This window comes from Alternaria novae-zelandiae, assembly GCF_023758075.1.
Source record: "Alternaria novae-zelandiae strain BMP 2774 chromosome Unknown scaffold_2, whole genome shotgun sequence".
NCBI classification, from domain to species: Eukaryota; Fungi; Ascomycota; class Dothideomycetes; order Pleosporales; family Pleosporaceae; genus Alternaria; species Alternaria novae-zelandiae.
The window spans coordinates 438,123-454,175 of record NW_026056962.1 but is presented as its reverse complement, the minus strand read 5'-3'; the positions used below and the strand labels follow the sequence as shown (position 1 = coordinate 454,175).

The 16,053-nt window shown below is 52.4% G+C and overlaps 5 protein-coding genes across 5 annotated transcripts; 4 read left to right on the top strand and 1 right to left on the bottom strand.

Annotated features, from left to right (window-relative positions):
* Positions 1–3,659: 3,659 nt before the first annotated feature.
* J4E88_001185 (uncharacterized protein) lies at positions 3,660–5,005 on the bottom strand (the record flags this gene model as incomplete). Its single annotated transcript, XM_049394857.1, has 6 exons — positions 3,660–3,889; positions 3,945–4,572; positions 4,625–4,720; positions 4,768–4,854; positions 4,907–4,926; positions 4,975–5,005. The coding sequence occupies 6 exons, from the start codon at positions 5,003–5,005 to the stop codon at positions 3,660–3,662; spliced, it is 1,092 nt and encodes a 363-aa protein (XP_049258721.1).
* Positions 5,006–6,650: 1,645 nt separating this feature from the next.
* Positions 6,651–6,999, top strand: J4E88_001184 (uncharacterized protein; the record flags this gene model as incomplete). Its single annotated transcript, XM_049394856.1, has 2 exons — positions 6,651–6,773; positions 6,829–6,999. 2 exons carry the CDS (start codon positions 6,651–6,653, stop codon positions 6,997–6,999), a joined length of 294 nt encoding a protein of 97 aa, XP_049258720.1.
* A 656-nt stretch (positions 7,000–7,655) lies between these two features.
* On the top strand, positions 7,656–8,945 carry J4E88_001183 (uncharacterized protein; the record flags this gene model as incomplete). Its single annotated transcript, XM_049394855.1, has 1 exon — positions 7,656–8,945. The coding sequence occupies one exon, from the start codon at positions 7,656–7,658 to the stop codon at positions 8,943–8,945; it is 1,290 nt and encodes a 429-aa protein (XP_049258719.1).
* A 652-nt stretch (positions 8,946–9,597) lies between these two features.
* Positions 9,598–10,785, top strand: J4E88_001182 (uncharacterized protein; the record flags this gene model as incomplete). The annotated part of the gene is made up of 2 exons (XM_049394854.1): positions 9,598–9,925; positions 9,992–10,785. The coding sequence occupies 2 exons, from the start codon at positions 9,598–9,600 to the stop codon at positions 10,783–10,785; spliced, it is 1,122 nt and encodes a 373-aa protein (XP_049258718.1).
* A 1,780-nt stretch (positions 10,786–12,565) lies between these two features.
* J4E88_001181 (uncharacterized protein) lies at positions 12,566–15,025 on the top strand (the record flags this gene model as incomplete). The annotated part of the gene is made up of 4 exons (XM_049394853.1): positions 12,566–12,912; positions 12,965–13,265; positions 13,314–13,745; positions 13,796–15,025. The coding sequence occupies 4 exons, from the start codon at positions 12,566–12,568 to the stop codon at positions 15,023–15,025; spliced, it is 2,310 nt and encodes a 769-aa protein (XP_049258717.1).
* Positions 15,026–16,053: the final 1,028 nt, after the last annotated feature.

The following is a 16,053-nucleotide window of genomic DNA, read 5'->3' as shown; positions in this document are numbered from 1 at the left end:
GGCTCCACAACGGTGGTCTGTTGACAATGTTCCACTGTGAATACAGGAAGTGTATAGAAGTATTTCCTATTTAGCAACAAAAAAGTCCAGTGAATAAGAAAAAGACGACCCAGCGTTTTCGAATGCAAAAGAGTGAAGTGTAGAATGAATGACGACGAAGGCTAGCTTGTCAGGAGGGACTGTGTGTCACTGGAAGTGATGGCCTCTTCCACATCGGGCGGCTTTCATCCTTTATATCATCTGCTGACGACTGATCAAGACTACCGTCGGGCTCGTCTGCGTTCCCGTTTAGCACGGTCACTCTCAAGCGCCTCGAGGCCGTTGCGGGACCAGCATGCTAGTCGAATTTGCTCAGCAGTGGCATCTCCTGACCAGGCCGCGGCCAATGTGCGTAAGGCCAGCTCGCGTGCGTGCGGATACGAAGTTGGCCTTACTGTTTCGAAACAGCGAAGCGCGGGAGTCTGTGGGGTTTCGGAGCAGCTCCGTTCAGCACCGCAAAGGTGTTTTGTCTGTTCCTGGCTGACGAGCTTCGGACTTGGTTTCACGTCTTGCTTTTTCGAGCGTAGCAACGGCGCTTGTTCCTGCCAAGGTCGTTAGGGCGGGGGAATCACATACGAGATTCTGCCTGCTGTTTAAACTCCATCTTGTGATGATTAGCAAAGAACCCGAGGGCCCTTGTTTCACCATCAGAGATCTTCAGAATTCTTCGGTTCTCGGGCTGACGTGCAGGGAATGCATCGGCACGACATCAAGTCATATCGATAAGATCGCTCGCTTCATCTAACCACGTGCGCGTGATAATCCTTGCCGATATTTGCTTTCACTGTAGTGTTGTCTTTCCCATTCTGTGATTGTTCTCCGTTACGGGCTCCGATGCTGTATACATGGTCGTCAACAAATGCAGCGCTGCGCGACACAATTTGCCACAAGATGCCGTCGAAGCGGGCTGCGGCTGCCGTCATGCGACGCCTGCCGCCTTTCGCAACTGTTATACCTGAGTCTAGCTTTTCACCCTTTCAACTGGCCGGGTGTCATCGTGTACCCACAGCAGGCTGCAGGGGAGCTTGGTGACGCGCTTCCAAGCATCCGTCCGCACCAGAACTGGTTATACAGCCTCGGGAATATCGGCACTGGGCATCGAAGGCGGCATCTAGGCACGACTTCCAAATTCAGTTTTGTTGGACGCAGCGTAATACGAGGAGGGTCTCCTGAATAATGTCAAGACTCTGGCAGGTTCCACGAGGACTTTCAGGAGAACGCCGCTTGCTTGGCCGCTACCATGGCATCGGCTCTCCTCGCCGTGGCCTCAAACCGGGCGTCACCGTCAACTGTGACAGAAAAGACGTGCCTGGGTGGCATCATCATACGGTATATTTGACAGCATCCTGGTTCCATTTCACTGGAAACACCCATGACCCGAGAAAACCGTTTGTAGCATCCCAGCTCCTAAATTACCTACCCCGTCAATCTCAGCCAGACTTCTGATATTGCAGAATTCCGCGCCATTTTAGACCAGCCATTCGATGGCCCAGGCTGACAAACACAGACTTGCCTTGAAGCGCCTGGTGGGACAGCTAACGAGTTCCACCAACCCGAGCCGCCCGAGTGTTTCACCTCGACACCACCTAACTTATCGATTGGAGAATGATATCTGCACGGATACCTATCGCGGGCCGCCAGTGTGAGTGACAGGCGAGATGTTCCTTGTCTCGCTTCCCCGGGTCCCCCGGGACACCTCTTCACTAGAGCCCACTTTTTATACTCGACTTGTCTACCGGGGCGTTTGTGGGATGCCCTGGAATCTGGTGTGAGCCAATGACATACCGTAAAGCCGTTGAAGTAAAAAAGCAAATCTTACAACTGACTGTGATGCGCCTCGCAGCTATGACGCCCACGAAATCCGTAACACCGTGATCCTGCCCACAGACTCAGGGACCTGCTCTGCCCAGTACTTCAACATCTCGAGAGGTGTGCTGCACTCTTGCATGAGAAGCAAACCACACAAAATATGTAAAATTTACTGTGTCGGTTTCACTATCTCGAAGACCCTGGCGTCGATTTTCCCTCGATTTAGAGACTTCTTTCAAAAAAGCATAGCAAAACATCCCTCCCATCGGTATCCAGTACTTCTAGCCGCTGGGGAATACGCACGACCGTTGGCAGCACATCATTCGAATTAAAAGGCACCGTTGTATCCTTAGCGTTGCAGCTTGTCAGGTCGCGTGTGCATGCTTTGTCGTAGCACTCTGTTCCAGATTCCTAAGGCCTGTCCCACCCACTAGGTACCCGTGTGTCCGAGATCACCTTCCACCCTGATACCAACGTAGAGTACCAATGAGCCACAAAACCTATACAAGAAAATAATCGCGAAGAAACATGTGACTGATTGCGCCTCGGCTGAGGTGATATGTTTCAGTTCCTTCGGCAGACCATGAAATCCACAAGCACTGAACTTCCACCACTCAGCTTTCCTCCTCCCCACCCACCATCTCATGGTCTTACCCTCCGGTCCCAAGCAATGAGGCATAGTCTGCAGCCTATTCTCTGAGGTGCAGCATAGGCCGTCTAAAATCCGGCAACTCAGTCGTTTTGTCCAGACTAACATACTCTTTGCAGTATACGCCGTTATGAATATGATGCAGAATGATGAAGAGAGCGGATATGAACCCGTGCGTCGTTACCTTGCATATCTCAAACCTGGAATTACTGCGCTTTACTGCATATGATTGAACCCAGTCCCCCACTCTGCATACTTGTCTTAAGTGAAGGCTGTGTCCAGCTGTGCAGTGATAGACTGATATGTCGCTAAATTGTATCCTACGAGTTCACGTACTCGGCGATCGGAATGTAGGATGCTTGAATGTATATACTGTTCAGCGCACGGATGAGACAGGCGTACACAAGGATGACTAAGTCTTCTCTTTCGTACTCAAGGCTGAAGTTCCGCTGGCCGAGATAGAGACAGGTGTAGGATGACACCCTCCATTGCTTTCACGCATCCATCTTCTCAGCTGCTAATCTGTCCATATTGAACGTTTGAGAGATGATGTATATCGTACCACTGGACGTATTGCTTCGGTACTGCTGCTTGGAAGATCAATTTTGGCAAGTCAATAGAACAAGATGATATTGACAGCTGGTAACACTGGTATACGAGCACTTTTGCTCGACATTAACTTACTTCAATGTGCCCAGCAGCTTCACAACGTTGATTTGCCGGCTAATGAACGTCGACTTATGCTCTGCTACCCTGTAAATAGTAAGCCGTCGCTAAGGACGTAATCGGCAATCCCTTCTTGTGTGCCGACAACGACATGTCTTCCACGAACAACGATCTTGTTATCCTGACGCACATCAATGAGCTCGATGGTAAACTTGTGCTGAAATATGACATTCTTCGGGTCCAAAAAAAACAAACAGCAAAGACATTTCGAAGCGCGAAGAGGACCCTCCCGGACATGATCCGCAAAATGTCACTGCTCCTGGTGTTTTCACACATACTAGATCTTGAGCTTGACCTGACATGTATGACAAGAGTGAACACTCCGAATTGAAGCGAGACGTGTCTCCTCTCCGTGTTGCTAGTTGAGGTCGTATGCACTGATCTATTGTCCACGCTTAACGCTTATTGAGGTATATTGTTCGCGGCCAATCTACTTCTAAAGAAGTTTCTCTAGCTCCGCAGCGATCGCATCACCGACTTCGGCCGTACTTGACTTTCCGCCGATATCGCGTGTTCGGATGCCGTTGTCGATGGCAATCTTGGTGGCCTCATCGATCTTCAGCGCAAGCTCTGGTTGACATAAAGAGTACTTGAACATCATGCTGAGGGACAGGATCATTGCGATAGGGTTGACGACGCCTTTGCCCGCGATATCGGGTGCGGAACCTATTGATTGTAAGCAAGCGTAGATGCAGCGGCGCGCCAACAAAAAAAAACGTACCGTGGATAGGCTCGTAGATTCCGTTAAGCTTGGTCTTGCCGTCTGGGATGCCACCTAAGCTGGCACTTGGAAGCAGACCAAGACTTCCAGGGATGACACTGGCTTCGTCGCTGATGATGTCGCCGAACAAGTTGCTCGTTACCACGACACCATTCAGTGCCCTTGGGCTCTTGATCATAAGCATAGCCGCCGAGTCGATGAGGTGGGTGCCGGACTCGAGTTGTGGGTACTCTTCCTTCATGATGCGCTCAAAGGTTTTCCGCCATAATCTCGATGTCGCCAGAACGTTTGCCTTGTCCAGACTCCATACCGGGACAGGCGGGTCCTCGACAGACGCGAGACTACCCGCTAACCGTACGACGCGCTCAATCTCCTCAACGCTATAAGGCTCTGTGTCCATGGCCTTGCCATCACCCTCATCTTCTTTTCGCTCGCCAAAGTATATACCGCCAGTCAACTCGCGGATGATGTTGAACTTTACGCCACGAACGTTGTCGGCTTTTAGGGGTGAGCCGTCGATGAGCGAGTCGGAGGCGAAGAAACACGGCCGCAGGTTTCCGAAGGTACCGAGTTCTTTGCGTAGTTTCAAGATTCCCTGCTCAGGGCGCACCTTGCCGGTTCCCCATTTCTATACAAGTTGTCAGATGGCGTCGGGTGAGTGTGGAGTTGTAGGGTCGTACCGGCCCGCCGACAGCACCGAGGATGATGGCGTCGGCCGACTTTGCAGCTTCGAGGGCTTCATCCGTGAGAGGATTGTTGTGTGCATCTATCGAACACTAGGAACTAGTAAGACAAGTCCCCTACGTCATAGCTCGAAACTTACTCCTCCAAACAGGTGCTCTTTGAAGTTGAAGGTGTTGTCGGTATGTTTTTGGATGACTTTGAGGATCTTCATCGCCTCGGCGACGACCTGGATATGGGCGTCAGTAGGCGCATTGGGAAAGTGCGAAGGCTGCTGCTACCTCTGGGCCGACACCGTCACCTGTATGGAATTAGCGCACAGCTGTACGGACTTGGAAATATGGCTTACCGGCAAGGACAACAATATTGTGGGCAGTCATGATGAGTTGAGTATGCTTGGAATCCAACAAAGGGGGTTGCGCGCTCTCGAGGATTTGCCAAAGATTCGTGAAGCTACCCCACGAAGTAGTATTCCCTGCCCCGCTATCGCAACCCCTCCGACGTCGGCCGCCTTGTGCCGAGCATCGCTCTACGACTGCCTATTATTCACAACGCCCTGACGATTCAGCAACATGGACAGTGAATGCTCTTTTCAGCCCGTTTGCGAGGGCTCCGATGTCGCAAGCGGTTTCGGTGATTGAGAAGTCACTCTGTAGTCGTGACTTTCCATGTGTAATACGAAGAGCGCATGTACGGGACAACAAGGTAGAAGAGGGGAAGGGCATAGTCTCGATGCTTGCAACGTTTCCAGCGAGTGTGTGTATAACGACTATCGCGTCTTAGTTCATTAAAAGTGCCAAGAGCCATTGATATGCAGTGCGCTTGCCCCTATGGTTCTCCAGGTACAACAGTGCAAGGAAGCGTATGATACCTAGGGGTCGTCACATCACTCCTTGTCACCACGAAGCACCAGCGCCAACCTTTGGAAGCCGCGTGTGACAGCCAGAAGCCGATCACGACGTGCCATGCAATCTTGGGAGAGGTTACTTTTGGACGCTGCAGGACAGGGAGATTAGAAGCTGATTGTTTGGGTAAGCGACACGTTGAATTGGGACAGTAAGGTTTAAACCATCATCCCATACCAGTTAGAACCAAAGACTCCGTGGGGTAAAGGGTGATGGACAAGGCCGCAGGCCGAACTGATGCGTCGTGGAGGCTCTGTGATGAACGCGGGATGGCGCTCTGTTCTAACCTTTCGTGCGCCAGCCTCCGCAGATCCCTCTCCCACACGCAAGCTCCAAGCCCCGATCTGGCTCCACGTTACACGCATCCTCACCTGTAGATCACAGCCAAGAGTCTTGGACATGAAGATCCTCTCTTGCGCCTCACATTCAGTGCGCGGTCCTCTATATAAGTCGTCGTAGCCCGCCGCTTTTTCGCGACAAGCCTCCGCGTTTCTGGGCGCCGCGCAACGACGTTGCGTAGCGGGACGCGCCAAGATAAGCGCACTATTGTGATGCAATCTCTGGCCGCTGGTTGTGCAATCTGTACTCGATCGGCAGCTTCGTGGTTGGGTTAGGTCAGAGTGTTGGAGATGCGTTTTGGACTGGCCGCGCTGGGCATGCGGCTTGGAACATCTCACTGCCCGCCTATCGCGGTTGGCGCAACTAACCTGGGAGCCCCGTGGGTGTCCCATGATGCCCCCAGGCTTACCTGTTTCCGTTCCACTGCTGGCCGACTCACATATAATCCCCACGAATCCCTTGCGCATGTGTTGGCTGCATCGTGTGGTCCACGGTCCTCACAAAGCCGGTACCGCTTACCGATTTGCGCGATTAAAATCACCGCTTTTTTTCAACAAACGTAGCGAACTACGGTTCGCGCTGCAAACACTGTGCAGCACAATCTCACCCGCATAAAACTACTCACCCGTCCCTCCTTCATGCCTTTGCAACTTCACACTCCTGTATACCTCAACTACAACCACGACCTCGAGCTCGTCCGGTAACGTACACCCAAGCCGTCCGCGGCGAGCGTTCCAGCCACCACTTCGAGACCCACTTCAAAGCCACTACACACTTCACCATGTTGTCCGTCCGTTCCAGTGTCGACAGCATCTACAGCCGGCTCAGCGGCGAGAAGCCCCTTCCCAAGCCAGCCTACCACTGCAACATGAACCCGGAAGAGCAGTCCCTCTGGGCCCTTATCGTAAGTGCCCCTCTAATCTTTGTCTTGATACAACGTCATACTAACGACTGTACAGGGAGAAGAAAAGTACGAATACACACGCGACAAGAAGGGCAGGGTACACAGGCGTCGTCTTACCTACGTCCAACGCGCACAGAAGCAACGTCTGTTCTTTGAGTCGCGCGTGGGTCATGCCATTGTCGGCGATGAGTGGATGAGGATGAAGCTTCCTTCCCGAAAGTGCTAGACAAGCACAAGTGTCTGGCTGCTGCCAACACACGAAGGTCTACCACGTCGCGGAGGCAGTTGGGCCATGATTTCGGTTACTGGGTCTCAGTGTGGCTGGGGTGCATTCCTCATGCTACTATCTCTTTTGTAATGGGTTTGGGGGCGTCAGATCAGTGGCCATTTCGCATAGGATACCCGGCATATGCATTCAGCGTGGAGTTGTTACGTTGCTCAAATCAACACTTCTTTTGACTACAAGTTTGCCTTGATGATGATTGATAGTGTGATGATATCTTACCTCATGGGATGTAGGTCACGTGCTCCAAAGCTTTCGCGCCACAACGAGAGAATAGCCTGCTTAGGGACTCTAGCTAAGCAGCGGCAGTGCAAATGGCGATGGATGGTGATGGTCTGCTTGCGGTGTGAAGTGGTGTAGAGGCCGCCTAGCTGTCGGCCCAACGCCACTGGGCGTAGCTGGCAAGCCTCCGCTCATTGGCTGGTTCCGCAGCGGCCGCCGCTCAGCCTTCAGCTGCGGGCGGGCTGTGACCTCACACTCTCCCAATTTCTTCCTCACCCAACACACGGAAAGCGAATTGCCATCCCATCGAGCCATAATGTTCTGGCCCTACCCATGAGGAAATCCGCCTTGAGAACTCACAGCACCAATCCCAAACCATGTCGGACGACGAGGATGCGTTAGTCATCGCGGCGGATGGCGACCTCATCCTCGATGTCGCCCAGGAAGAGGGCGGACAGCGCTTCTCGTATCGCGTAGACTCCAAGACCCTGCAGCAGAACTCGCGGTACTTTGAGAATCTGCTGAGTGATCGCTTCAACGAAGGGCAGCGGCTGACAGCCGCTTTGGAAGCACTTGCCTTGAGTAGCTATAGCAAGATTGCAGATGCGCCTGCCCACGTGCTTCCTCACATAGCCATCGTCAACGTCGGTCGTGTAGCCGTTGCCAAAGCCTCTTCGATCCGCAACCTGGTTGCAGACTTTCTCCGCGCCATCCATGGCCTCGATCTTGCCGTCACGAACCCGCCCATAGCCAACCTCGCCAATCTCGCCGTCGTAGCCGACCGATTCGATGCTGTTGCGGGCTTGTCAAAGCACATACAAAGGAAAAAATACCTGCAGCTCATCGATGCCAAGTCGAGAGGCAAGCCAGCCCCAGCGCAAACGGAAGAAAGGATACGGCAGAAGCTCTTCGTCGGTCTCCTCTTCGATCATCCATCGTGGGTAACGCGGTACTCGAAGCATCTGATCATACGCGACTCGGTCCAGTGGCGACCGGGGACAGAGGAGGATCACACAAAAGCCTTGTGGTGGGACATACCAAACGGCGTCGAAGACGAGCTGATACAGAGACGAGAGTACATACTGGAGACCATCAACTCTGTACAGGCTCACTTCCTCAAGCTGTACACGTCTGGCGAACGCCAATGCAAGCTCTGGTACGATACATCGCTACAATGCGACTCGTTTCAGCTAGGAGAGATGGTTCGCTTCTTCTCCAAGATCGATACTGTACGGTTGCAAGGCAAAATCTACGATAATACAGAGCCGACGTACTACCTTGGAGACATCGATCGACTTCTGTCATCACTTCGCCAGTGTTCCAATTACCAGGTCGATAGCAATCACGGACATTGCGGACTGCGCGGACGCATACTCCCACTTCTTGACCTTATACAAAATCAGCTCAGCCTCGATACAGGTAGTCTCGACATTGGAATCTGCGCGGAATGTTGGAACAACCACCGCAGTGAGTATGCCTGGCAGCTAGCCAAGCGACCGGTCATGTGGGCTCACCCAAAGTCTTTAACGGGTAATCGGGCGCTTACCAATGCCGTCGCGCGTAAGAGTCATCAGAGGACACCAAGTAGTTGTCTCAGCAGGCATGTGGCGGTCAGGGATCTTTTCATGGCTGTGGAGCGCGACTGGACGGCGAGGGACGTGTATTAAGGATACAGTACATCATCAAGGCAGCTTTTGAGGCCTTTGGGCCTCATACAGATATGGCCTCAAAACGCCTCGATGAAGTGTTTGATGCTAGGACTAGGTTTTTCTAGTAACACGCAGAATTCAGGAAGGAGGGAACGTTACCCGCGTTTGAGGCGCTGGATAAGGGACAGCCTGACCCGCTTTGTTAACCCGGTACCTGCACCCTTGTGATGCATGTTCATTGAACTGCGTGCAGTGGTTCTTTTCCCATTCTCTACTCGTGGTTCGTTCTTTGAACAGTTAATGGTTGCGAGCCGACTCTTGAAAGGTTTGCTCGGCTATGCAAGAGTCACGTCGCGGTGTGATTGGGTCTAAGCGTAGACTGTGGTGGCTATGCAATCAGCCTGAGCTTGTGCGCAGCACCATGACTTCTGTTTGCGGCTACCCGAAATGCTCCTTCCATTCCTAATACATCGATGGTCAAGGCCGATAGTAAGGCACACACAAGGCGCATATGAACTTTTCGCATCGTGTTCGTTGTGAATAGTATATAGATTCACTGAACCACGGAACATCACTTCTATTCCACCAGGACACCGGTAATCTTCTCAAACTAGCTTTCACCTGTCCTTACCGTTTGTTCAGACCCACTTTAACGTTGGCCACTGCTCCAATGTCTGTCTCACTTTCCACCGTGCAGTATTTCGACAACGCCAACTCTCTATCCTACGCTGTCACTCCCTGCATTCAACACTACCCATTATCACCAAAGTCTGGAAGTATGTTTGACAAATTGAAGAAGACCTTTTCGACCCGCAAGTCTTCCAAGTCGACCAACAGCTATAACCCACGGGACACAGAAGGCGCTGGACAGATGCTTGGTAATGCGCCTACAGCTGCACCGGTGAACAAGAGAAACTCTGCATCCCGCGACAGTGGCCTTACACCGTTCTCATACCCTGGCCCGTTTGACTCGGCGTCACCTGCTACACGAAGGCCCAGTAAGCACTACCCCACATAATACATACACTTTACGATTGCTCTTCCTGAAGCTGACGTTTTGCCAGATAGCTCAAGCATGAATCCCTTTAGTTCTAACCGCGATGCCCCGCCGGCGTATACACCAGGCCCAGCTCAGAATGCCCCCGCAGTACATCCAACCCCGACTACCGATATCGAAGAAGACGATCCGTATGACTTCCTTCGAACCTTCGATACAGTCTTTCTAATCGATGATTCTGGATCCATGGCCGGCCGCTCTTGGAAGGAGACTGGCAAGGCTCTAGAAGTGATCGCACCGATTTGCACCAAGCGTGATGCGGACGGAATCGACATCTACTTCCTCAACCACCCCGATTCTAGCATTTACAAAAACGTCACATCGGCGAGTACCGTCATCGAGATCTTTCAGACAGTGCGTCCCAGGGGCGCAACACCGACTGGTCAGCGCCTGAACAAGATTCTCAAGTCCTATCTCGAGCGATTCATGCTCGACAAGAGTATCAAGCCCATGAATATCATCGTCATCACCGATGGCGTGCCATCCGATGATCTTGAAACTCCCATCATCAACGCCGCCAGGAAGCTCGACCATGAGGGGGCAATACCACACCAACTTGGCATTCAATTTTTCCAGGTCGGAAAAGAGCCTGGTGCAAGGGAGCATCTCATGCAACTTGATGATGGCCTTATCGGAATGGCACAGAGCCAGGGCTTGGGAGTTCCTCGGGACATCGTCGACACGGTGCCTTTCACTGGTGACGGGAACGCTGAGCTCACCGGCACAGGAATACTCAAGGCCACTATGGGAGCTATCAATCGCCGATGGGACTTTACTTCTAAGGGGATACATCAAAAATAGCTGGGCGCGGCTAGTTTCTACAGAGGCGCAGTGTGCTTCACGGGTGGACCAGTCGATGGGGTCGTCGTAATCCATCAATTTGATACGTTTAACGATACGATTTCGGGCGTTGATTGGGTGGTGCTATCTGTATGCTCTGGGAGGTGGTGTCATCATGGGCGTTGGTGGTTCGATATCCTTATTTTACGGGTCGCTTCTGCATACGCACGATGATACCCCCTGTTATGCATGGCTCTACATTGGATAAAGCGGTTGGGTGGATATTTGCATGCAGTTCTCCAAGTTCGGCTGTAGACTTCTTGGGTCGATGATAGCTGGTCATTTTTTGTTCCTTTTTCATTCTTCTCCATACGTTTACGATTGGTAACGACAGTAGTTTCACTTACTAGTTTCAGAGCAATCAAATACCTAGTAATTATACATCAGAGCAAACTTCCTGAATACCCCTCTTTGTGAACCTCGTCCCACGAAGGAGGGGTAAATTCGGTGCATGAGTGCCTGAAAGCCTGAAGTTTGCCTAAGGCTGCCTCACAAGGCAGACTCGCCTATATCTGCCCGTTACAGCGGGAACCTCCCACAAGCAAACACGAACACCGGCCTTGCATATCAACGTGGGCGGATGCGGCTGGTGGTCGAAAGTAATGCATGCAGTGTTATGCAACAAGCTCCAAACACCATGGAATACGCCCCTCCGGTCAAGTGGTTGTCTGTCTTATTCGTCCAAGAATCGCCTCTTTTTTTGGATAGGGGTACTGGTATGCGCTTTACTGTCGCTGTTCATGCAAGGGATCACCGGGTAGCCCAAAGGGCGTCAATCCGACAGATCGTTTAGTTGAGGACAATTTGACTATCAGACGTCGTTCTCAGTGCCATTGCTGTGGGCACGCAATACAATGACCGAGCACACTCCAATCATATCCCCGAATAGCGGCTTAGAGTCAAGCGAGGCATCGAGAGGTGTGCTTCTCATACAAATACCCAAGGCAGCAAACATGGCCTCGCGGAAAGGGACAGCAGCCAGTTCACCATATCTTTACAATGAATGCAGTATCACAAAATTCACCGAGAAGTACTTGGCGACATCCTGGAAATCAGAGAATCAAGGGTACTATGTGCTAAATTCAATACGATGAATGTGTTGATCGACTGATCGATATTCTGTGCGGACTGCACGAGAAGATCTCGAAACTCCTGCTTCGTGAGCACGAGCATCGACGGAACATAATTATAGTCTAGACACAGGTAGGCATTCGACTGCAATCCCAAAAGTCTGCACGATGTCTATCAGATTACTCAGTAGAACGGCCATCTTGCTGCCCGTGTTGCAGTTAAAGATGACCTCTTGCGGCAAGAAGCCATGTGAGTCGATCATTGACCTTGGAGCACGCCGTTCACTCGTACCAGTGAAGGGGCGATACTGAAATTCATAGCACAAAGACTGGTATACTTAGTTCGACGGTAGAGATAGACCTTCGCCAGGCTGTACTGGCAAAGGCTACAGTACACTTCTCCCGGTCTAGCGTGCGTGCTCGCTAACACACCAATAGATCTAGTGTTCTTCCAGGTTCTGGTGCAGTAATCGTCTATACAATTTTTCCAGTTCAAGGAATGCGGAGCTGCAGCATGACATACGTCGTCGCATGGGCAGAGATCTTGTTTGGTTATGGCTGGTGCAAGATTCAATGATGTGGTGCAGGGATGGCGTAGGCGGGGATGCAGGCGACGATGACGTTTTGGCTTCCGGTAGCTTGGCCAACCCCCATTTACAACTTTCCTGGGCATGTCGACCCAGAAGGAGGGGACGAGCACCGACGCTGCCATCCCTTACTTCACCAACCTCTCCTGGTCCATCTACCGCATCAAAATCGCCCTGTTGACCTCGGGCACGCCGTCGGACATGGCCAAATCACAGGCGCTGCAGAGCAACCTGGACGTCGACTACGTGATCAGCTACCGCTTTGCAAAGACGGACAAGACAAAGGCTATTGCGCAGTTCGAGAAGCTTTGTGAGGCGCTCGCAAACGTCGGGCTGCAGACGGAGGTGCGCAATGGCGAGTCGCACTCAATCCTGCTCTTCGTGAGGGTCGCTTCCGACGAGCACCTGTTCGGCGAGGTATACAGGTCCAGGTATGCAAGCCTCTACTGCGTCTGGGAAGGGCCGTGGCTAAACCCCAAACAGAGTCCGCGACTGGATCCACGGTGTCCGAACGGCTGCCCCCGAAAAGGTTACGCGCGAATCGCTCGAAGCAGAGCCTCTCTACGAGGCCGAGAGACTGCGTATAATATACCAGCTCATTACCAACCCCCCGTCCGAAGGCGGCGCTGGCATCACACCCAAGGAGGGAGAGTGGGAGAATGTCGAATCCGTCTTTGCGCTGCACGACCACGCCTACAACAAGGACTGGATCAAGAAGTGGACCTCGCAGTACTTCCTGACTACCGAGGACTTGGATGATATCAGGAACCGTCTGGGAGAGAAGGCAAGTCTCCACAACATCGCCCCTGAGGCTATAAGCTAACCTGCCCAGATTGCCTTCTACTTCGCCTTCACGCAGTCCTACTTTACCTTCCTCATCCCCGCTGCCGGCTTCGGCTTCTTCTCCTGGCTCTTCTTCGGCTCCTTTTCCCCCATCTACGGCCTCGCGAGCGCCCTGTGGTGCACCGTCTTCACCGAATACTGGAAACAACAGGAGGTGGACCTGAGCGTTCGCTGGGGCGTCAAGGGCGTCTCCAAGATCGATGTCAGGAAGAAGGACTTTGCACCTGAAAAGACCATCACCGACCCGGTCACTGGCGAGCAGGTTGGCTTCTTCCCGGCATCCAAGCGCTTCCAGAGGCAGTTGCTGCAGATCCCGTTCGCTATCATCGCGGCTTGTTCCCTCGGAGCTGTCATTGCGACCTGCTTTGGCATTGAGGTCTTCATCTCTGAGGTCTACAATGGGCCGCTCAAGAGCGTTCTCGTAAGTATCACTCCAGACCTACATATCCGAATGCAACTAATTTCCGCCAGGTATTCATTCCCACTGGCATTCTCACAACCGTCAACCCTATTCTGAACACCCTCCTAACGCAAGCCGCTACACGCCTCACCCAGTTCGAGAATTACGAGACCGCGGGTGCGTACGAGAAAGCATTGACTCAGAAGATCTTTGTCATGAACTTCATCATGTCGTACTTGGGAATCTTCCTGACTGCCTTCGTCTATGTACCCTTTGGCAAGGTCATTGTACCCTACCTTGACGTTTTCAATGTTGCTGTGCGACCCTTCGCCGAAGACGAGAAGCAGCTACACCTCAACTCGACAAGCTCTAGCTGGAGCATCAACCCTGACCGTCTTCGCAAGCAAGTCATATACTTCACCGTCACCGCCCAGGTCGTCAACCTTGGCATGGAGCTTATCGTTCCTTACCTCAAGCGTCGTGGTCTTGCTAAGTACAAGGAAATGCAATCCGACAGGGCTGCAAAGAACGGTGGTTCCGCTCCAGCTGCTACCGAAAATGACCCAGCTGAGGACGCTGCCTTCCTTGACCGTGTCCGTAAGGAGGCTGAACTAGACGTCTACGATGTTACCGCCGACCTTCGTGAGATGGTCGTGCAATTTGGTTACCTTTCGCTCTTCTCCGTTGTTTGGCCTCTTACCGCTGTTTCCTTCCTCATCAACGACTGGATCGAGCTGCGTGCTGATGCCATGAAGATCTGCGTTGAGATGCGACGTCCGACCCCATGGCGTGCTGATACCATCGGCCCCTGGCTCGATTCCCTCTCCTTCCTCACCTGGATGGGCAGCCTCACTACATCCGCTCTCGTTTACATGTTCTGGAACGACCGCACTGGACCCAGCGGCAGTCCTTCCAACATTCAGCTATGGGCCCTCCTCCTAACTGTCTTCTTCTCCGAGCACCTCTTCATCTTCTTCCGCTGGGGCGTTCGTGAGGTATTGTCCAGACTCGATTCTCCTGGCCTACAGAAGGAACGCCGTGAACGCTTCCTGGTACGCAAGCAATACTTTGAGGAGAACCTCAGCCAGCTGCAGAACATGCCCAGGTTGAGCGAGAAGGGTGGCGAGATTACTAGGAAAAGTCTCGAAGAAGAAGCTAGACAGGGCAGTCTTAGGGATAGTACTGCCGAGATCAGATTCTGGCAGCGCCAGAGGAGCTGGAGGGAGAGCGCGGCGGTTGCGAAGGACCTCATCGGCAGGGCGCAGAACGAGACCATCATGGAGACGAAGAAGGAGTTGTAGAGCATGGTAGCAGATGCAGTCATGTCGTAGGCTGTGATGAGCGTCTGATGGAGTCGGAGACGGTGGGTTTCCTATGTTATAACTCGAGCATTATTAGCCTGGCGCTATTTGGAGTACTTCTGCCTTTGAAAGCGTCTGCTTTGATAGCCTATTCATCTTGCTGGCAATGATCTTGATATTGTTGTGATCCACCATCCAGTCTTTCTAATCCTGCTCATATCCAAGCAGACCAGCTCTAATCGAGTGAAACGCCTGTTAGGGCCTCTTGAAGCTCATACATGATTTTGCCTTTGCTCGAATAGGCCAGTCTTTCTTCCTCGAGCGCATGCATAAAGCCTGCTACTCAATGAGAAAAGACGTCCCGTTGCTGGCGACATTTCTGAAGAGAGGACTGACGTAGAAAGCCGCAATGCGACGTCCTTGCATCAGACCAGGCTTCGGACTCGCCTCGCAGTAGCAGGGCTGGGTATGACTGCACGCATAAAGCGTATCGTTAGTATCATGTAGGTGCTCCTAAGAGCGAGCAGAAGAACAGCGAAAAAAAAAAAGGGTTTTATCATGGGACAGCTACAATACTAAGAAACAGAGATTTGGGAAACGTATAGAGATTAGACATCTCGTGTCGCTCCCGATCAATTAAAACCGGACAGAAGACAACATCGGTGGCGGGGAGGGCTCGTGTCGCCGCGTCGAGGTCTGGTGGGATCAACATGGTGGTGCGAGGCCTGTTCCGGTCGATGAGGCATCCGTCCGGGTGTTGTACGTCTATAGCTGTCAAACGCCTATAGCGCCGTGGATTGCTCTGGGTATCGCGCAATGGTGGAAACAATCATGCCGCCCTAATCTGTCCGCATGGTGAGTGGACCTGCCGGAGCGTTCGTACTCGCCTAGCCACAACACCGCCTCATACCACACCTGTCTGGCATTTGAAACTATTGTGGGCACGTCAGACCACAATCGTCGTTCCATTCCGTTGCGCCTGAATCATTTTCTTCGTGGCTTTTGCCCAGTCGTCAATCCATGTTTGG